At 42.8% G+C, this 22,426-nt stretch overlaps 2 protein-coding genes across 2 annotated transcripts; both read right to left on the reverse strand.

Annotated features, from left to right (window-relative positions):
- Positions 1–6,695: 6,695 nt before the first annotated feature.
- Positions 6,696–9,587, reverse strand: LOC144326847 (vomeronasal type-2 receptor 26-like). Its single transcript, XM_077923700.1, has 3 exons — positions 9,411–9,587; positions 7,763–7,889; positions 6,696–7,603 (listed from the first exon to the last, which is right to left on the reverse strand). The coding sequence occupies exons 1-3, from the start codon at positions 9,585–9,587 to the stop codon at positions 6,696–6,698; spliced, it is 1,212 nt and encodes a 403-aa protein (XP_077779826.1).
- A 6,848-nt stretch (positions 9,588–16,435) lies between these two features.
- LOC144326848 (vomeronasal type-2 receptor 26-like) lies at positions 16,436–21,632 on the reverse strand. The gene is made up of 3 exons (XM_077923701.1): positions 21,462–21,632; positions 17,857–17,983; positions 16,436–17,334 (listed from the first exon to the last, which is right to left on the reverse strand). Exons 1-3 carry the CDS (start codon positions 21,630–21,632, stop codon positions 16,436–16,438), a joined length of 1,197 nt encoding a protein of 398 aa, XP_077779827.1.
- Positions 21,633–22,426: the final 794 nt, after the last annotated feature.

The raw sequence follows: 22,426 nt of genomic DNA on the forward strand, positions 1-22,426 counted from the left end.
CCCCTAGCTAACAGGACCAGTGGTCAGGGATGATGGGAATTGTAGTTCCAAAACATCTGGAGGGCTGAGTTTGTCTATGCCTGGCTTATGCTAATGAACATATGGGGTGATTTGTTACTGAATTTTTAGCAGCAATTTGAGAGCCAGTCATTCCATCCCAGTGTACATCTTAGTGGAAACAACATATCGGGGAAGAACAGAAACAGTTCCAATTGTGACAATCACTGCTTCGTTGCACCCCTAAGTGCTAATTTCTGCACATAGACACAAAGTTAGAAAGTTCTTATTATTTAATATCTTTGTTTCAATAAGCATTTCCAGTACATGAAAAAGGTCCCTGCTATGGCTATTCTTTTTGTCTTCTGTTTTATCCTATACACAGTTGGTTGGTATTGTTTTGAAACCTTCAGCACTTTTAATAATTCTGTTCTGTTGACATATTATAAACCAACCAGTGTTTACAGCCCCCCCAAGGGCAGTATATGAACATTGAAATAGAAAAAGGTCAATGAGTGTACATCTCAGCATCGTGGGGAAGACCTGTGTGACCAGAAGGCTTGTGTCCCTGCTCCATCCGTGTTGCAGCTGCTCACTGAAGGTCAGCAGAGACAGAGGAGGAGATGAGGACAGACCAACATCAGTTAAGATGACTGGGTTCCTCTCAGAGCACTAAGGAGTAACCATAGGAAAGTGGGATGGTCTTCTTATGAAATACCCATGGTGGGCAGAAATATTGATCTGCACAAGAACCTCATCAATTGGATTTACATCAAAAAAGGACAAATTCTTGTCCTGCTACTAGATCTTATTTCACAGTTGGATGGATGGATTGAAGTTTGCAAAAAGGCGAAAGGAAATACCTGCCATGGCTGTAGACTTTGACACCCCAAACTGTCTGTTCCACTCATCCTCGGCATCCATTTTGATCTCGATGAACATGCAGCATGTAAAGCGTGTGCCACGGCTTGGACATGGAAGTAAGTGCTGTAGCTGTCTTGGGACAGGGATCTCTCCAGCTCCTCCTGGGGCAGAGTCTCCAGCTTCTCCTTCTCGGTGCATTTTGTCCGACCTTTCACAGACAAGGTATGCTTCGAATATAAGCAATAAAATGCTTTTCTCCAAAACCAATAAAGAAGATATGAAGATGGTGCATAGTAATCACGTTTGGTCAGTTTTTTGGTCTTCATTACAAAGGAGAAGGAACCATGGATGTTCTCAAAATCCTTTGGAGCTGAATGCAAATTCATGTTGATGTCCTGAAAATCTGTTGTGATCCAAACTCTTGCCCCAGCTCCTCCCATGATTATATTTTGTAGTGCCATGACTGGTGCCCATCCCGTGTAAGTGTTCTCATAGTAAAGAAATACATTGACTTGCCTCCATATGATAAATGGCACCTTTGGCCCGAGTGATCGATATGGATTGCTTTCTGCTAGCCTATGTGTGAAGGCAACACAGATTCCATGGAGGATCATCAGAGATGACAGGGCACCCACAAACCTTTCTCCATTCTCATTGTCTGAAGCATAGAGGCCAACCCACGTCCATCCGAAATGCAGGAGCAACTTGACAATCCCCTGGGACTGAGTATCTTCTTTGGGGAGCATCCGGTAGACAAAAGGGAACTGGGATTTATCACCCATAGCCTGAGCATTAAAGCCATAACTGATCTAGTGAGGGAAGGGAGAGATTGGTGATTTGTTTTGGTCTCAGGATGCAGATCTTGACTCCCCTGAATAAAAAATTGGATTTTATTCTGTCCTTCATACCTGTGGGATTTTGTAGATGCCTGACATGGTCGAAATCTGTTTTGAGATTACAGAATTGGCCCCTTCAAGAACACCCAGCAGGTTATTATTCCCTTTTCCACAGGTATAGTTTGGGATGTTGCTTTCCCCACCCGAAAGCAGGTCTAGCATGACATCGGAAGTCATCCTTGCATCGAAAAAGTTCTCATAGAGGTTGTAGCCCAGGGTGACGTTGGGTAAGATCCTGGGGTCCCTGTTGATCTCTTGGATGGTGAACAGGAAAGACAAAATGTGCCAGTAGTGTCTAGCTGACTGCAATAAACTGCAATAAACAGATTAATAAAACAATTTGAAACTGCTCTTCACCATTTAATGAAAAGAATTGTGATTTGATCACCGAAGAACAGCTTGTATGTTTGTCGTGAGAAGAGACATATTCTTGTTTCAAGGTGAAAATCCATTTCCTGCTTCAGAATTCTCTCTCTCTCTCTCTCTCTCTCTCTCTCTCTCTCTCTCTCTCTCTCTCTCTCTCTCTCTGTGTGTGTGTGTGTGTGTAAAGAAGCATAAGAGACTCCAGAATACAGTTACTTACTCATCAAACCTAGTTAACGGGGGCTGAGAAAAGACATATGGAAGTTGATCGAAAAATTGTTTTGGAGAGATGATCCCACTAACGAGGAAGTCTCCAGGCCGGAAGTAATTCTGCGCTCCCTTTTCTTCCCTGATCAGATTCAGGGGGCATTTTGCCTTGGGGTTTCCAAAGACTCTGTGAGGCATCAATAGGACCAGTAGAAGTAGCAGCAGGGATACCATTCTGGCTGTAGCTCCTGCACCTCTCCTGAGAGCTTGTGCAAGGGGAATCTCATGCAAGACCAAAGCTGCAGTGTCATCACCCATGGAGCTAGTGGTCACTGGTGACTTCAGAGCTTTTAAAGATCACACACACATCTCCCCCAATTACACCTGCTCTAAATCTTGACTCACTCTGTCTCCGACAGAGATATTATTCCCCCAGGAATGATGCAATGAGTAACCTCATGTTGGCCTTGATTCTGAAGCCTGGGCAACATCCAGAAATCTCTCTTGGGCTTCGGCTATGGAAAATCACCATGATTTCCGTAATTACAATAGGGAGAAAGCTCATCTCTGTGACATCCTTGAGGTTTGAGGGGAAGGCACAGAGCTGGAGAAAAATATGTTTGTGAGGGATAGCAGATGCAACTTTCCATCTGACATCAGCCATGTGTTTGTGTGTGTGAGAGAGTTTGGCCTGAACTTTTGTGACAATAGGATTTGAAGAGCCCTACAGTGGACAAATGGACTGTGGCCATCCAACCTTTTCTTTAAAACCTCAAATGAAGGAGAGTCTGTAGTAGAGAATCATACCATATAAGCTTTTGACTTACTGAGCATGCTCAGAAGGATGTGGTTGGTAACTGGAGGTGAAATCTGATACTGCAATAAAATTTTAGCAGATCATGAGGAAGCTCCTTTGCTTAAACTGGTAGTCAGTATGCATGCTTTCCACTGTGGTAACTTTAGAGCAATCACATGGGTTAGTTCCTTATAAGGAAAATGGAGTGAGGGAAACCCAGTATTTGGATTGGATAGAAAATTTAAACTTAATGTAATTTGTGGAATGTGGTTTATCAATGTATAAAATGGTATGGAATGCATTAGAACGGGGCCAGAGAATTTGGGAAGAAATCTCTCCTGGTCATTTCTGTACAGAAATAAAATAAAATAAAAGTCGGAATCTTATTTTTCATAACTTGAAGGAGATGCTCCGTGTCATTCCCACACCTGAACAAGAGAGTTCATTCCTGCAAGATGTTGCTTCGACCTCTTTATTAGAGTTCAGCTCTGATAAAGATCAGATGTCATCTTTAGTGTTTTGTCATCTTGTGCTCCTTCATATTCAGATCAGGCCTTAGAATAATAATGTAGCACTTGGGCATGAAGATGTCCAAGTTTGACATCAGTCAGGTGTTTGAGTTTAGCCTGAACCTTGCATACAAGAGCGTTAGAAAAGCCTTACATCTGGATCTGTCCAAATGACCAATGGAGGCTTGTCCAGTAGCACAACTGGGGCACTGCCACACCAACCTCAGCCTCCCCCACCCGCCACCTGCCTATCTTCTTGCTTACAGCCAGCCTTATTTACATGGGATGGGGGACGTTATTTAAATGCCCCTTTAAGGATACCGTGTGAATGCAGTCTGGCACACACAATACCCTCTTGCAGTGCTTTCCCACAAGCCTTCCAAACTCTCCCTTCCCACACACCGTCCCATCAGGGTTCTCTTTTTCTAGAAAAAGAGGTGCCGGAACTCACCACGAAAGCATCACTCTTTCTCTTACAATAGCAATGGCACCCACTCTGTTCCGGCAAGCTCCAGCTGGAAAAAAAGCCCCATTTAAGTTGGTTACTAGTTTCCTGCCTTGATGGCTGATGCTGTATCTGATGCAGAGTCTGTCAGCTGCTGGAAATGGTGTTAATCAAAAGTTTGGGAGATTGACTAGTCTGTGGTGAAACACCCTCTACATTTGACACAGTATTTCTTCCTCGTTTTTCAGACCTGAAATGTTGGGTGTTTAGGCCAAGGAGTGGTGCCATGCATTTGGACGCTTCTGTGGAGAAAAGATTAAACTTTTCTCCTCAGAACAAGCAGGGATATATGAACCATCTGGGCAGAGACATGGGAGTCTCCTGCTCTTTCCCCCCCGAGGGTGCTGAAAGGTAATGCCGAAATGGTCTCTCTGTGGAGAAATGCTGCCCTCTTTCCACGCAAGGTCTGAAGAGTCAGGGAAAGGTTGTTCCTTTTTCTAGGGAGCCACATTAAAATAATTGAATAAATACAAATTACCTCAGGAGTTTTGTCATGTGAGGATTCAAAGTATTTTTGTGTTTTGTTCCTGAGGCAAAGCCCCATAACAGGCATTTGTGGAAGCTCCAACTAGCTTTCCTAAATAGTGACAGTTTGAAACTAAATTTATAATCAGATTACCTCACAAGTCAACAAGGAGTATAGAGGATTTGCCTAAAATGTTCCCAAACTCCCTCCGCCACTCTGGACCAATTGAAAGGAGCTAAGGGGGTCTCGAAGCTACCAGCATGAGTTTGACCAAACTGCAGGAGGCAGCGGAAGACAGGAGTGCCTGGCATGCTTTGGTCCATGGGGTCACGAAGAGTTGGACACGACTAAACGACTAAACAACAAACAACAACAAGGGGGTCTCGGCAAACCACTTAATGGCTTTTCTGGAAGTTGCTAAGCAACTGGAATGCACACTGCTAGATAATGATTTTCAGTTGTTAATACTGTTATGAATTCAGTGAGGTTGGGCTGAACGACTGGGCTCCCTTCTAATAGCCAGGCTAGCTTCCTGGTGAGGTGATAGAATGGGCAAGGTGCCATTAAGAGAAACAAAGGATGGGGCTCTGTGCGAGAGGCCAAATGGGTGGCAAAGTAGTAAGCCAGGAAGCGAGAGAGTCAGAGCTGTGAACCCCTCTATAGCAGGCTCAGGTTGTACATATGTGTAAATAAACCATGTATCACAAAGACACCAGTCTCCACTATACCTCATTCATTTCTTTGAAGCATTCTGAGGGAATGGGCGGCAGTGAAGAAATTAATGGAGCATAGTTACAGGTTCCCAGAAAGACATCTACTTCTGCTTCATTGACTATGCAAAAGCCTTTGACTGTGTTGACCACAGCAAACTATGGCAAGTTCTTAAAGAAATGGGAGTGCCTGATCACCTCATCTGTCTCCTGAGAAATCTCTATGTGGGAAAGGAAGCTACAGTTAGAACTGGATATGGAACAACTGATTGGTTCAAAATTGGGAAAGGAGTACGACAAGGTTGTATTTTGTCTCCCTGGTTATTTAACTTATATGTAGAATTCATCATGCGAAAGGCTGGGCTGGATGAATCCCTAGCCGGAATTAAGATTGCTGGAAGAAATATCAACAACCTCAGATATGCAGATGACACAACCTTGATGGCAGAAAGTGAGGAGGAATTAAAGAACCTTTTATTGAAGGTGAAAGAGGAGAGCGCAAAATATGGTCTGAAGCTCAACATCAAAAAAACGAAGATCATGGCCACTGGGCCCATCACCTCCTGGCAAATAGAAGGGGAAGAAATGGAGGCAGTGAGAGATTTCACTTTCTTGGGCTCCATGATCACTGCAGATGGTGACAGCAGCCACGAAATTAAGAGACGCCTGCTTCTTGGGAGGAAAGCAATGACAAACCTAGACAGCATCTTAAAAAGTAGAGACATCACCTTGCCAACAAAGGTCCGTATAGTAAAAGCTATGGTTTTCCCAGTAGTGATGTATGGAAGTGAGAGCTGGACCATAAAGAAGGCTGATCGCCGAAGAATTGATGCTTTTGAATTATGGGGCTGGAGGAGACTCTTGAGAGTCCCATGGACTGCAAGAAGATCAAACCTATCCATTCTTAAGGAAATCAGCCCTGAGTGCTCACTGGAAGGACAGATCGTGAAGTTGAGGCTCCAATACTTTGGCCACCTCATGAGAAGAGAAGACTCCCTGGAAAAGACCCTGATGTTGGGAAAGATGGAGGGCATAAGGAGAAGGGGACGACAGAGGATGAGATGGTTGGATTGTGTCTTCGAAGCTACCAGCATGAGTTTGACCAAAATGCGGGAGGCAGTGGAAGACAGGAGTGCCTGGCGTGCTCTGGTCCATGGGGTCACGAAGAGTCGGACACGACTAAACGACTAAACAACAACATAGTTACAGGTTCATGTATGTGTAGACAAGTGAGGCATGTAATGTTGATTTGATTCCTCCCTTGTTCCCGATGTCGATCTTCAATCACCCCTTCTTCCCTGGTGTGTGTCTGTGTGTATCATTTTGTGGTTTGCTTCAGGTGCCAAAATGTAATGACCCAGCCCTACCCCCAGTGCTAAAAATCAAATGCCATGCTTAGTTGTTGTCAGATGCTCCTTCATGTTCAGCTCAGGCTTGAGTACAATAATGTAGCATTTGGGTATGAAGATACAGCCCAAAAGCCCAGCACTGGAAGCCAAGATGGAGAAGACCTGCACAGCTACCATGTATTTCCCCTTGGTGCTCAGGTAGGTGGGCACAAAGGACACCCAAACACTGCAGAAGACCAGCATGCTGAAGGTGATCAGCTTGGCTTCATTGAAGGCCCCAGGCAGCTTCCTGGCTAGGAAAGCCAGCGTGAAGCAGATGGCAGCCAGGAAGCCCATGTAGCCAAGGGCAGCGTAAAACATGGCCACAGACCCTTCATTGCATTGCAAGATGATCTCTCCAGGTGAGGAACTCATGTCAGAGTCTGGGAATGGAGGAAAAAGTACCAGCCAGGTGGTGCAGATGACAACTTGGACAGTGGAACAAGAAATGACAATGGAGTTGGCCAGACTCTTCCCCAGCCATTTCCTCAGCCTGTTCCCTGGCTTGGTAGCCAAGAAGGCCAACACCACAGTGATGGTTTTTGCCAACACAGAAGAGATGGCAGATGAGAAGACAATGCTGAAGACCATTTGTCGGAGAAGACAGGTGACTTTCCTTGGCCGGCCGATGAAAAGGAAAGAGGACAAAAAGCAAAGCAGGAGGGAGAAGAGGAGGATGTAGGAGAGGTCCCTGTTGTTGGCCTTGACTAGGGGAGTTTCATTGTATTTCATGAATATTCCCAAAACAAATCCTGTGGTTGAGGATAAGAGTAGGGCAAAGGAAGCCAGGATGATCCCCAAATAATCTTCATAGGACAAGAAGGTGATTGCTTTGGGGACACATTGACCTCGCTCTTTGTTTGGATGCTGATCTTCTGGACATTTGATGCATTCATTGGCATCTGCACAGAGAAAAAAGAGACTTTAGTCATACACTTACAGCAATCTGAATGCTGTTACAATTGTGGGGAATGGTTGGCATATGGGAGAGATCAAGAAAGGACACTGAGTTCACAGGTAGAGAAGTTCCATGGCTTCTTTCCATGGATGTTGTGTCCTACCTTCCTGAGTGGAGATTGTCCCTTCTGAGCAGGGAGCACAGTCATAGCAGCATGGAGGCCTCCCTTCCTGAATCTTCTTGGCATATCCAGGGTAACAGTTCTTTGTGCATCTTGCATGAGGTGTGGTCTGGAAATGAAGAGAAGGAGCAGCATCGAGGCTTTAGGAAAGGGATTGTTGAGTTTTGGAAGGATTATCATTGTTGTTGTTTATACCCCACCCATCTGGTTGGGTTTCCCCAGACACTCTGAGCAGTTTCTAGCGCATATAAAAAGATAATAAAACATGAAACATGAAAAGGCGTATTTACTTTCTATGACCCAAAGTGAGCTCAGGCTAAATTAGGAATGGTTTCATTTTTGCTTTTTGTTGAGCAGCATGGCTGTGAAACCTCTTAAGTGTTTTCATTTTAGGAAGCTTTCCCAGCTGGATGAATATATATTTATTACAACTGTTCATTTGGTAATTCATTTTGTAGGCCTCTTATTCATTGTCAAATTTTATACATATTCAAGTTTGAGATCCATTAAGCTCCATGGGATTTAGCTCCAGGGAAGTGTCCATGATGGCAATAAAAACCTCATATGTAATGTTCAACAAGCTGTTAGAATGTAGCAGATATCATAGATATTAAAAAGGCATGTAAAATTTATCCTACCTTCTTCCACAGTGTGGGCCATACTATTGTTTCTGGGCTAATGGTGAACTTTAGATTTGAGGACTTCTGTCTCTCTATGCTCCCAATTTTCACACCAGCATGAGAATTATTAGGAAAAAGCACCCAATTCACAATATCAAAGTCAATGGCCAGTGCCCCATTCATATCCAAGTACTGTCCATCAGCTGAAGTATTAGAAGAGAGATGGGCTTCTTTAAAGAATGAATGAAGCTAGAAAAACAGAGAAAACCACGTTGGATGGCATCCATTAGAAAAGACTGGATATGATTTTGAGAAATTATCTAAAGAATGGTCATAATTTATTTAGTGAAGGTGGAACACAAAGTTCTAAGAAGGATGGCGTCATCGTTCTACTACAGGATCCTGTTTTCCATAGCACCAATCTTAAAGGAAAAGATATAAATAAAGCTATAAGTTAAAAATAAGAAAGATAAAGGACTTCTGGACAGTTAAATCCAGGCAAATTCGATTTTGAGTGTGGTGCTCATCTCTGCTTTCAGGCTGAGGGACCTGGCGTTTATGTGGCCAGCATGAGTAAATCACGTCTGGTGCACAGAGGACCGTAATGAGTCCCACTGCAGTGGTACTTATTTATCTACTCACACTGGAAAGCTTTCAAACTGCTAGATTGGCAGGACCTGGGACAAAGCAATGGGAACTCACCACCTTGTGCAGATTTGAACTGCCAACCTTGCAATTGGCAAGAGGCTCAATAGTTAAGACCAAAAGATTCAGTGGCATCAGGACCCTGGAAGTCACAGATTATAAAGGTGTTTGGAGATGGAAATCATTGGTTGGATATTCCTTTCATTTGTCACATGGGTACATAGCTGCTGTGTGCAAATGAGGGGGGGGAATGGGATGTCCCAGTTTTTCCAGGACACTTTTGGGTTACAGTATGCTATGTTCTTATCAGGATCATTCCAGAGCTGTGTTAATAAATCACAATCTTCAAAAGTGAGAGCCCATACCTGCCATGGCTGTAGACTTTGACGTTCCATCTCGTCTCCTCCATCCACCATCAGCCTCTGCTTTGATCTGGATGAATAGGCTGCATTCAAGGCCTGAGCCACGACTTGGACACTGTAGTAAGTGATATAACTGTCTTGGGAGTGGATCCCTTCAATCTCCTCCTGGGGCAGCAGCATCTGAGTCTCCTCCCTGCATCTTTCCCAACTCCTCACAGATAAGGCATGCTTTGAATATGAACAACCAAATGCTGTCTTCCAATAAGCAGAAGCTTTTGGCTCATAGTAGTCCTTTTTTGCCCCCTTTTTGGTCTTCATTACAAATGACAAAGAACCATGGGCATATCGGAAGGCTTCCGTCTCATAAAACAAGATGGTGTCCTGACGACCGGTGGTGATCCAGACTTTCCCCCTGGTTTGTGTCCTTTCAAAGAAAGATTGCACCTCTATGATAACATAGAATCCATACTGAGAATCTGTATAGTAAACAAATACATTGACTTGTCTCCACAAGGGAGATGGCTCATGAGAGAACCACAGGGAGGTTTTCTGTTGTACTCTTTCGGTGAAGGCAACACAAATTTCTCTTTTGCTCATCAGAGGTGTCAAGGTGCTCAGGAACTTTTCTCCACTGTCATTGTCTGAAGCAAAGAGGCCGACCCATGTCCATCTGAAGTGCAGGAGGAGTTCAACCACCCCCTGGTACTGAGCTTCTTCATTTGGGACCATCGAGTTGACAAAAGGGGACTGTTTTTTATCACGAAGAACAAAGCCAGAACTGAGCTGGTGAGAGAAGGGAAAGAGACCGATGCTTTGCTTTTCAGGACAAATTTAATTATCAACCTCAACCTTATTTGAAATATAGTATTTTAATTTTATTTTAGCAATGTATTCCACTTAACTGCCGTAGTCCTTAAGCAGTTAAGAAAGAGTCAATAGGAAAAAAAACCCAAGAAGGTACATCTATTAAACCAAACTTCAATTAAAATTCCTGCAGGAATAGTAATAAATCTTCATCAGGCCGCATAAGGTCAATAGAGAAGACTCATAATGGATCAGGTTACCTCCGGAGTAATATTGTGGCCAAAAACATTAATAAAGATATTGTGCTACCTCACCTCTAACTCTTTCATTTGGCAAGATGTAGTTGTCGAAACATAATATTTTGTTAGATTGAGTTTCTGCAAGTTGTATCTTTATCAATATTGGGGCACAATCAGCATAAGTCATTGGGTGGATTTCACTTTCAGTCATTTTTTTCTACTGGGAATAAAGTAATTGTTGAAAATCTCTATGGATATATGGATTGTGGACATGAGAATAGAAAGAGAGGTCTTTATCAGTAGGATGGTAGAATCTCCAAATATCTATAAAGCCATTTTCTTCCACTGATGTTTTATCATGTTATTCTGTTTGGAGCTGCTCAGAGTGGCTTTTGAAACCCAGCCAGATGGGTGGGGTATACCATTGAAACATCTCCAAGTATAATTCCACCTTTAGCATTCCACCTTTTTATTTCATTATTTGTAGATTTGGGGGGGAAATGGTTATTTATTGTTTTGTAAATGCATATTGAAGAAGATCTATATTGAAACAGTGGTACATTTAGCATTAAGTTCCTTTCTTACTATGATTTTGCTCAATTTATTTAATAAAATAGTTATATTATCCTCAGTATAACTTGTTGTTTCATGAAATGGCAAAAGTCAGGTGTGCCTGACTTGAAGCCCATTCTTACTTGTGGGATTTTGTAGATGCCCAATATGTTTGCAATGTGCATGGAGATGTCGGATTCACCCCCTTCAAGAACAGCCAGTAACCTTTTCTGCCTTCCACAGGTGTAGTTTGGGATATTGAATTTCCCACCAGCAAGCAGATCTGTCAGGGCATCAGAAGTGGTTCTTCCATCAAAATGGGTCTCATAGATGCTGTAGCCCAGGGTGATGTTGGGTAGGAGCCTGGAGTTATGATTGACATCCTGAACAGCCAGCAAGAAGCTAAGAATTTGCCATCCCCTCTTAGTCACAAAACTGCGAAAAGAATTATGTCACATATTCATGTTAGATTCAGTGAAATTGAGAGTCACATTCTTTTTTGTATACGTAAATCAAAGCCAATGGGAAAGGAGCACAGTAAGTAGGGCAAAGTGCAGCAATGTCCACAGTATCTTTGCAGGAGAGAAGAATGGAGGAAAAACCAGGACACAAATCAGCCCCCTGAACCCACCACCAGCTCCAGTGGCAGAGGTGCCAACAGTATTTTATTCTGTGAACTGGTCTGAGATATTGGGATGAATGGCAGTATATAAATTAATTGAATGAATAAATAAAAACTTGCACCTAAGATCGAGGAAGATGGCTGCTCATATGACATCACATGCATGACATTTTGGGAGGATCCAGGGAACCGAGCCAAACACAGCTGCCAATGGCTCCTCATTTCTCACACTCAACACTTCCGGTCTGAGATTTCCATAAATAATGCTAAACTGCAAACAATGCTAATCTGTGTGAACAAAAATCATGGCTAATTGGGTAATATTGTAGCTGCTACCTTATTTTACTCCTAATCTTGAAGAGGCTTAATTATGAGCAACTTAAATACCAGAACCCCCTTCATGGATCACTGCCTTGCTGTGGACAGGTCATAGTGGAGAGTTTTGACCAAACATGATCCACCTGAAGCAGGAACCAGCAAGCCACTCCAGTATCCCTGCCAAGAAAACAGGTTTAAGGATTTAGATTTGGTGGACAGAGTGCCTGAAGAACTATGGATGGAGGCTCGCAACATTATACAGGAGGCAGCAACGAAAACTATCCCAATGAAAAGGAAATGCAAGAAAGCAAAGTGGTTGCCCAACGAGGCCTTACAAATAGCGGGGGAGAGAAGGCAAGCAAAATGCGAGGGAGATAGTGAAAGATACAGGAAATTGAATGCAGATTTCCAAAGAATAGCAAGGAGAGACAAGAAGGCCTTCTTAAACGAGCAATGCAAACAAATAGAGGAAAACAACAGAATGGGAAGAACCAGAGATCTGTTCAAGAAAATTGGAGATATGAAAGGAACATTTCGTACAAAGATTACCATAATAAAGGACAAAAGTGATAAGAACCTGACAGAGGCAGAACACATCAAGAAGAGGTGCAAGAATTCACAGAAGAATTATACCAGAAAGATATGGATGTCTCGTACACCCCAGGTAGTGTGGTTGCTGACCTTGAGCCAGACATCCTGAAGAGTGAAGTCAAATGGGCCTTAGAAAGCACTGCAACTAACAAGGCAAGCGGAACTGATGGTATTCCAGCTGAACTATTTAAAATTTTAAAAGATGATGCTGTTAAGGTGCTACACTCAAGTTTGGAAACCTCAGCAATGGCCAGAGGATTGGAAAAGATCAGTCTACATCCCAATCCCAAAGAAGGGCAGTGCCAAAGAATGCTTCAACTACCGCACAATTGCACTCATTTCACACGCTAGCAAGGTTATGCTTAAAATTATACAAGGAAGGCTCAAGCAGTATGTGGACCGAGAACTTCCAGAAGTGCAAGCTGGATTTAGAAGAGGCAGAGGAACCAGAGACCAAATTGCAAACATGCGCTGGATTATGGAGAAAGCTAGAGAGTTCCAGAAAGACATCTACTTCTGCTTCATGGACTATGCAAAAGCCTTTGACTGTGTCGACCACAGCAAACTATGGCAAGTTCTTAAAGAAATGGGAGTGCCTGATCACCTCATCTGTCTCCTGAGAAATCTCTATGTGGGACAAGAAGCTACAGTTAGAACTGGATATGGAACAACTGATTGGTTCAAAATTGGGGGGAAATTCCCCTTAATCAAAGGCTTGACAGCATGACAACACTGGCAACATATGAACAGACAGCTTATAGACACAGACTTTCTTGGTATAAATGCAATAGTATTTGGAATGTGTTTACACAGAATATATTAGCTTATTGTATGGTATTATAACAATAGTTTTACTCTTTTTTTCATTCCTACTCACTTTTTTCCGCATTTCTTTCTCACCCTATCTTTTTGTAAATCAAATGCTTCTAATATTTTTTTTCAATAAAATATCTGACACTCAGCAGCTTTTCATGGCTTAGAATCCTCCACCCCACGAGGGCAGGGAAGATTGGGGAAGTCTGGCTCCTCTTTGTCCAGTGGCCAGTAGCCACCACTGTATCTAAGGTCTTCTCTAGGCATTATATATCTCACAAACATTGCTTCCCTTAAATGGTTGGCATGTTTGGAATCAAAGCATGAGAAGAGCACCTGCCTTAGCATAGTAGAGAGTTACAGTTTTCAGTTGCAAAGATTACTTTAATAATAATAAAAATAAATTTTATTTATACCCCACCCTCCCCAGCCAAGACCAGGCTCGGGGTGGCTAACACCAGGTATAAAAACAATTGATTAAAATACAACTTTAAAACAAGATTAAAATATAACATTAAAATGCAGCCTCATTTCAGTAGAAGCTCAAATCAAAAAATTGTGGGGGATGAAAACGTCAAATCTTCACCAAGGCCAACTATCCAGACTGGTCTTACGTGGGCCAGAAAAAAAGCCAGGGAAGTCCCCAAATAGGAGTTCCATCACAGAAGGAGAAAAGAAAAAGGAAAGAGGGGCAGGGGATCAAGTTGATTCCAAGCCAAAGGCCAGGTGGAATAACTCTGTCTTACAGACCCTGCGGAAAGAAATCAGATCCTTTGTGCCTTTCACTGCACCCAGCTATAAAGGACAAGCCTGCCTTTCAACATTCACTTTTGTGAGTGAGAGAACCAATCTCCTGTTCATCTCCAGGTGAGGGTAGTGGCTCAGTACTGGGGCCAGAAGATTTTATTGGGTTGAGAGTGGGAGAACTCCACAGTTTTCATGCCAAGAAATGCTCCAAGGTTCCATGAGACTACAATGAGAGAATGAATTTCATTTTGATAAATACAGAAAACCAGCAACAGGCACACGCCATAGACCTCCATTGACCTCTAGGAGCCCATAGACCTCCAGGAGCAACCCACCCTGGCTTCAGTCACTTTCACCTTAGAGGGGCTGGCCCATGAGACCAGGAGTGTAGCAGAAACACATCAATACATTACTCACGCAGAAACCCAGTTCAAGGGGGTTCTGGAGAAGGTGAAGGGGTACTGCTCTCCAATGATTTTTGCAGAAACTAATGCACTAATGAGATGGTTTCCTGGCCTGTAAAAATTCGAAACGTAATTGGCATCCTTGATCAGATTCAGTGAGCATTTTGCCTTCTGCTGCATCCCGTAGGTTACAAGAGGGAGCAACAAGAGCAGTGTTATCATTCTGAATCCACCTGCTAGACGTCCCTTCTGACTGTTCCTCTCAACTCCATAGCCAGCTTTTCATAAGAAGCCTAAACTCCTGTAAAGACGTTTCCAGCTCTGGCTCCCGAGACAAAGAGGAAAGGATATAGCTGAGGGGTAGAGCATTTGTTTGCACCCAAAAGTGCCAGGTTCAACCTCTCCTAACTGTTCCAGGTAGGGCTGAGGATATCCTTTACTTGGAGAGCTGCCACCAGTCAGTAGATAGTACTAAGCTAGAAGGCAGCTTCCTATATTCTGATTAAGCTACACAAGGACTCATCTCCTCCACCCTTTCACCTGACCTTGACTACAAGGACTCTGAGGCACACAAAATATTTTATATATCGAACTTTTCAGGCACGGTGGAGTAAATAACCTCCTGCTGCTCTTGATTGTGATGTTTGTGTTATTGTTCCTAAAGGCAGCATTCAAAGGGTGTGCAAGAGGGATAAGAAGAGATCACTGTGGTTCTGATAATTATAAGGGGAAGAAAGGTCTCCTCTGGGAGCAGGTGCAGAGCAGGAGAAAAACATGTTGACTCAAGAGACTGACAAGGTTCAAGGAGGGAGAAAGTTGAGCTTGGCTGAACATGATTGGCATCAGAAGAGCCCTGAAGCTGGATCAGGCGAAGGGCCCATAAAGTCCAGCATCTTCTTCTCAAAATGGACACCCAGTTGCCCCAAAGGGAAGCCCACAAGAAAGGGGTCAGTGCAGCAGTCCTTTCCCTATATGGGATTCCCTATATGGGATTCAGAGTCTTCCTGCCTCAAACAGTGGAGGGAGGCCATATTCATAAGGGCTAGTAATTGTTCATAGCCTTAGCCACCTCCATGATGTGTCCTAAATTTCTATTTTTATTTTAAACAAAATTCACATACCACTTTATTGTAGATAGAGGTTTACAAAAAATAACCCAAGAAGAAGAATAAATTTATGGGGAAAAGACAACGATAAAAACAGATATATTTAGAAATCCAAACTATTCTTAAGTAAAAAGTTACGCTAAAGAAAGATTAAAGAACATGTCAACTTCTACATGTCTACATAGTTTATTAAGGTTTACAGAGAAAAATACAAAATTTATATACTTTCCTCTTTTTAAACCAAACCAATACTTTTATATAGGTACAATAAAAACACAGAAAGGTGTGTGTGGGAAAGAGAGAGAGAGAGAGAGAGAGAGAGAGAGAGAGAGAGAGAGAGAATCTATAAACCTATAAACAAAACTTATCTTCAAACCTCAAATCCAGATGTCATTATTTCAATTTCTTTTTCATGCAAAAAATCTATGAGAGGTTTCCGGTCTTTAGAAATGTTAACAATGGCTTTCTCTGATTCAACATGTCAATTTTGCCAGCTCAGCTAAACCCTTTAGCTTTAACAGCCATTATTCCATTGTTGGCAATGATGTTTCCTTGCATCTTTGTGCATATAAAAGTCTCGCAGTCGTGATCATATATTGTAACAAAGGAGAACACATATTGTAGATACTCCCCAACTGGACAGAGAGCTTGGAGAAAGAGATGAAATCTCTTTAGACGCAGCAACTCCCCCTCCTCGACCCTCAGGTCTGCCCTGATGCTGCTCCGAATAATCAGGTGGGCACAGCTGGGTAAGACCAACTCCAGCCTGTTCACTCATCCAAGCAGGTCTCTGTGCTATAGATACAATCAGCCTCACCCTCCCTCTCTCTGTTTATTTTTTTGCCATCAGGTACTCCTTCGTGTTCAGTTCGGGCTTCAGTATAATAATGTAGCACTTGGGCATGAAGATGCAGCCCAGAAGCCCAGCACTGGAAGCCAAGATGGAGAAGACCTGCACAGCTACCATGTATTTCCCTTTGGTGCTCAGGTAGGTGGGCACAAAGGACACCCAAACACTGCAGAAGACCAGCATGCTGAAGGTGATCAGCTTGGCTTCATTGAAGGCCCCAGGCAGATTCCTGGCTAGGAAAGCCACCGTGAGGCAGATGGCAGCCAGGAAGCCCATGTAGCCGAGGGCAGCGTAAAACATGGCCACAGATCCTTCATTGCATTGCAAGATGATCTCTCCAGGGAGGGAGCTCATGTCAGAGTTTGGGAATGGAGGAGAAAGTCCCAGCCAGGTGATGCAGATGACAAGTTGGACAGTGGAGCAGAAAATGACAATGGAGTTGGCCAGAATCTTCCCCAGCCATTTGCTCAGCCTGTTCCCAGGCTTGGTGGCCATGAAGGCCAACACCACAGTGATGGTTTTTGCCAACACTGAAGAGATGGCAGATGAGAAGACAATGCTGAAGACTGTTTGTCGGAGAAGACAGGTGACTTTCCTTGGCCGGCTGATGAAGAGGAAAGAGGACAAAAAGCAGAGCAGAAGGGAGAAGAGGAGGATGTAAGTGAGGTCCCGGTTGTTGGCTTTGACTATTGGAGTTTCATTGTATTTCATGAATATTCCCAAAATACAGCCTGTGGTTGAGGATAAGAGTAGGGCAAAGGAAGCCAGCAGTTTCCCCAAGTAATCTTCATAGGACAAGAAGTTGATTGCTTTGGGGACACATTGACCTCGCTCTTTGTTTGGATGCTGATCTTCTGGACATTTGGTGCATTCATTGGCATCTGCACAGAGTAAAAGAGACATCATTATCCTAACATTAGTCATACACCTAGAGCAGTCTTATAATTGTGGGGAATGGTTGGCATATGGGAGAGATCAAGAAATTAATAATAATAATAATAATAATAATAATAATTTATTTATACCCCGCTCATCTGGCTGGGTTTCCCCAGCTACTCTGGGTGGCTTCCAACAAAACACTAAAATACAATAACCTATTAAACATTAAAAGCTTCCCTAAACAGGGCTGCCTTCAGATGTCTTCTAAAAGTTTGGAAGTTATTTTTCTCTTTGACATCTGGTGGGAGGGCGTTCCACAGGGCGGGTGCCACTACCGAGAAGGCCCTCTGCCTGGTTCCCTGTAACTTGGCTTCTTGTAGCGAGGGAACCGCCAGAAGGTCCTTGGTGCTGGATCTCAGTGTCCGGGCAGAACGATGGAGGTGGAGACGCTCCTTCAGGTATACTGTGTTCTCTAGTAGAGAACCTTCTATGCATGGCTTCTTTCCATTGGCGTTGTGTCCTACCTTCCTGAGTGGAGACTGTCCCTTCTGAGCAGGGAGCACAGTCATAGCAGCATGGAGGCTTTCCTTCCTGAATCCTCTTGGCAAATCCAGGGCAACAGCTCTTTGTGCATCTTGCCTGAGGCATGGTCTGGAAATCAACAGAAGAAAGAGCATTGAGGAAATAGATTGTTCAGTATTGGAAGGATCCCTGGAATAACACTAACACTAATACTAACAATAAAATAATATCTATACCCTAACCATCTGGCTGGGTTATCCCAGCCACACTGGGCAGCTTCCCACACAGATAAAAATATAATAAAGCATGAAACATTAAAAGCATCTTTACTTCCAATTGCCCAACGTGAGCCCAGGCCCAGTTAGGAGTGATTTCCTTTTTGCTTTCTGTAGAGCAGCATGGCTGTGAAATCTCTGCTTATTCCCTTTAACATTGATATACTGCACTTTTCTACACATACAGACAATCCAGGCAACATGTGAATTGAACCAGCCATTCCTACAAAATGGGGCACTAAAACAACTCCTGAAACTGTTGCCATCACATCTGCTATGTGTTGGTGAAGTTGTGAAATAAGGCTGGACTGACTGATTTCTGCTTTGATTCAAAGGCTAAATGGCGTTGTTGAGGTTGGCATGAAGGCTGCAGAACTTGACACCTAGTTTGCTCGTGAGGCATATCTGCACTTCCCATTTTCATTTTAGGAAGCTTTCCCAGCTGGTTGAATAAATATTTATTACAGCTGTTCATTTTGTAATTCATTTTGTAAGCCTCTTATTCATTGTCAGATTTTATACATGCTTATACAACAGTGAGATCCATTAAGCTCATTGCTATTTATCTCCAAGGAAGTGTCCATGACTGCAATAAAAGCCTCATATGTAATGTTCAACAAGTTGTTAGAATGTAGAATATACCATAGATATTAAAAAGGAATGTAACATTTCTCCTACCTTCTTCCACAGTGTGGGCCATACTATTGTTTCTGGGCTAATGGTGAACTTTAGATTTGAGGACTTCTGTCTCTCTATGCTCCCAATTTTCACACCAGCATGAGAATTATTAGGAAACAGCACCCAATTCACAATATCAAAGTCAATGGCCAATGCCCCATTTTCATCCAAGTGCTGTGAATCAGTTGAAGTATTAGAAGACAGATGGACTTCTTTCAAGAATGAATGAAGCTAGAACAACAGAGAAAACCACGTTGGATGGCATATATTGATCATAAAGACATTTGGAGGTGGAAATCATTGGTTGGATATTCATTCACTTGTCATATGGGGACATGGCTGCTGTGCGCACATGAGAAGAAAATGAGCTGTCCCAGTTTTTCCAAGACACCTGTAGGGTGTGCTGTGTTCCTATTACAGTGGTACCTCGGGTTAAGTACTTAATTCGTTCCGGAGGTCCATTCTTAACCTGAAACTGTTCTTAACCTGAAGTACCACTTTAGCTAATGGGGCCTCCTGCTGCTGCCGTGCTGCCGGAGCACGATTTCTGTTCTCATCCTGAAGCAAAGTTCTTAACCTGAGGTACTATTTCTGGGTTAGTGGAGTCTGTAACCGGAAGCATCTGTAACCTGAAGCGTATGTAACCTGAGGTACCACTGTATGATGATTCCAGAGTTGGAAAATAAATTACAATCTTCAAAAGCAAGAGGCCGTTTCTGTAATCTACCCCCCCTACACACTCTTTAACACATATCTAATTCTACCCTTCCTTCCCCACCCATCACACTTTATGTCAACACAACTTAATAGGTTTGATAGAAAATACAAGGTGAGAGACACAGGGCAACCCAGATGGGTTGGCATGGAATCACCCTATAAAGTAGATATGCAAGATGACTAGCTTAGAAGCAATTACATTAAATGTGAGGAGGTTGGATAACCCATAATGAAAAGAAAACGCATCACCTCATATGTGAACACATCATATGTGAACACCTTGACAACCTTCGAAAACATCCTCCTAACAACAAAGGGACACAGCAAAGGGATTGTATCCACAATATACAAAATACTGCTCCAAAATCCCACAAACCCCCTCAACATAATAAAAAAAATGGGAGGATGACATAGGCTATGAGAGTAATCCTACTCAATGGACTAGAATGTGGTCTAAACCTCCCTTTAAATCCATATCAGGGAAAAGAAAAGAACTCACTCACAGGTGGTACCAAACACCATGGAAACTATCGCTAATATACCCAGGAACTGCACCAAAATGCTGGAGAGGATGCACCTTCACAGGCACATACTTCCACATGTGGTGGGAATGTCCCCAAATTCAACTCTTCTGGACATCAATCATACAAGAAATATGCAAAATAACTAAGCAAGTATTAGAAGTCACCCATAACTCACATTATATGCCCACTCACATTATAAAGAGCTCATAACCCACCTACTCTCAGCAGCCAGAAGCATCATAGCCAGACACTGGAGAGACCTGTCAGGAGTAAGCATGGACCAATGGTATCAAATAGTATGGGAAACAGCCTTCATAGAAAAACTAACCAATAAACTGAAACTGACACGGGGACAAATAGAAGAAGACACCTTCACCCCGGTATGGTTCCCCTTTATCACATACATTGCCCAAGAAAAGAACAACAAGTATCACACACCCCACTCACGCACAAAACCAAATCTCACTAGAGCCAACCAAACACAACCAACTACACCCTAAGCCATGCCCGACCTCTCCCACCACCAAGGAAATACAACAAGCAAATAGTAAGAGAACCTAGACAAGTGATGCTGACACAAAAGCCCACGCATACTCTAAGCAGAAGAATAGAAGCATAACCACCTGACCTGACCTCACCCCACTCACCATTCCTCCTCCCCCTCTTTCTCCCTCTTTTCTTCCTAACCTAACCCTGTATGTAACACTAATGTCTCACACCAAATGAAACTGATCTGTATAAGCACAACTTGAAAAAAAGACAATGCATGTATTTTTGTAAACTAAAATATATTACACATATATATATATATATATATATATATATATATATATATATATATATATTGAGTGGCTATACCTGCCATGGCTGTAGACTTTGACGTTCCATTTTGTCTCCTCCACCCACCATCAACCTCTGCTTTGATCTGGATGAATAGGCTGCATTCAAGGCCTGAGCCACAACTTGGACACTGTAGTAAGTTATGTAGCTATCTTGGGAGTGGATCCCTTCAATCTCCTCCTGGGGCAGCAGCGTCTGAGTCTCCTCCCTGCATCTTTCCCAACTCCTCACAGATAAGGCATGCTTTGAATATGAACAACCAAATGCTTTCTTCCAATAAGCAGAAGCTTTTGGCTCATAGTAGTCCTTTTTTGCCCCCTTTTTGGTCTTCATTACAAAGGACAATGAACCATGGGCATATCGGAAGGCTTCTGTCTCATAAAACAATATGTTGTCCTGACGACCGGTGGTGATCCAGACTTTCCCCCTGGTTTGTGTCCTTTCAAAGAAAGATTGTACCTCTATGATAGCATAAAATCCATACTGAGAATCTGTATAGTAAACAAATACATTGACCTGTCTCCACATGGCAGATGGCTCATGAGAGAACCACAGGGAGGTTTTCTGTTGTACTCTTTCGGTGAAGGCAGCACAAATTTCCCATTTGCTCATCAGAGGTGTCAAGGTGCTCAAGAACTTTTCTCCATTGTCATTGTCTGAAGCAAAGAGGCCCACCCATGTCCACCTGAAGTGCAGGAGGAGTTCAACCACCCCCTGGCACTGAGCTTCTTCATTTGGGACCATCGAGTTGACAAAAGGAGACTGTTTTTTATCATGAAGAACAAAGCCAGAACTGAGCTGGTGAGAGAAGGGAAAGAGACCGATGCTTTGCTTTTCAGGACAAATATTGGATGACAAATTTAATTATCAACCACAACCTTATTTGAAATAATTTTCATTTTATTTTTGCAATGTATGAACCGCTTAACTGCTTAGCAATGTATAAACCGCTTAAAACCTTAGCAGTTACAGAGGACATCATCATCATCATCATCATCATCATATTTAAACCCCACCATCCCCGGCTAGAGCCGGGCTCAGGGTGGCTTACACCAGTAAAATTACAGTAAAAACATAATGGGGGTGTGTGAACCAATTTAAAATACAGGTTAAAATACAATTTAAAATGCAGCCTCATTTTAAAAGTGGCCCATAGATCAAAACCATAAGGGGTGGGAAACATAAGGGTCAGACTGAGTCCAGACCAGTGGCCAGGCGGAACAGCTCTCTCTCAGCATCTTCATTTAGCAAAGGAGTTGTTCTATATGATTCAGCTGGTTTAGGTCCATATGTTAGGAATAGATATAATTATAGCTTCTGAACTATAGGTGGGTTTGGGTGTGTGTGGAAGATTTGTAGATTGTTGTATTAACTTGTTATTTTATAAGTGGGGAGTTTATAAAGGGGCATAATCAGCATAGGTCATTGGGTGGATTTCAGTTTTAGTCATCTTTGCTACTGGGCATGAAGCAATGAGAGAAAATCTCTATGGAAATATGAATTGTGGACATGAAAATAGAAAGTGAGGTCTTTAACAG

This window comes from Podarcis muralis, chromosome 2, assembly GCF_964188315.1.
Source record: "Podarcis muralis chromosome 2, rPodMur119.hap1.1, whole genome shotgun sequence".
NCBI lineage: Eukaryota > Metazoa > Chordata > Lepidosauria > Squamata > Lacertidae > Podarcis > Podarcis muralis.

Bases quoted from the DNA above. Each gene is read 5' to 3' on its own strand.
- LOC144326847 (XM_077923700.1), bottom strand. From the start codon at position 9,587: ATGCTGCTGCCCCAGGAGGAGATTGAAGGGATCCACTCCCAAGACAGT. The intron at 7,890-9,410 runs GTATGGGCTCTC...CTTCATTTCCAG, and splicing joins AAAGTCTACAGCCATGGCAG to ACCACACCTCATGCAAGATG. The intron at 7,604-7,762 runs GTAGGACACAAC...TTCTCTGTGCAG, and splicing joins GACAATCTCCACTCAGGAAG to ATGCCAATGAATGCATCAAA.
- LOC144326848 (XM_077923701.1), bottom strand. From the start codon at position 21,632: ATGGTCCCAAATGAAGAAGCTCAGTGCCAGGGGGTGGTTGAACTCCTC. The intron at 17,984-21,461 runs GTACAACAGAAA...GTTGATTTCCAG, and splicing joins GTGCTGCCTTCACCGAAAGA to ACCATGCCTCAGGCAAGATG. The intron at 17,335-17,856 runs GTAGGACACAAC...TACTCTGTGCAG, and splicing joins GACAGTCTCCACTCAGGAAG to ATGCCAATGAATGCACCAAA.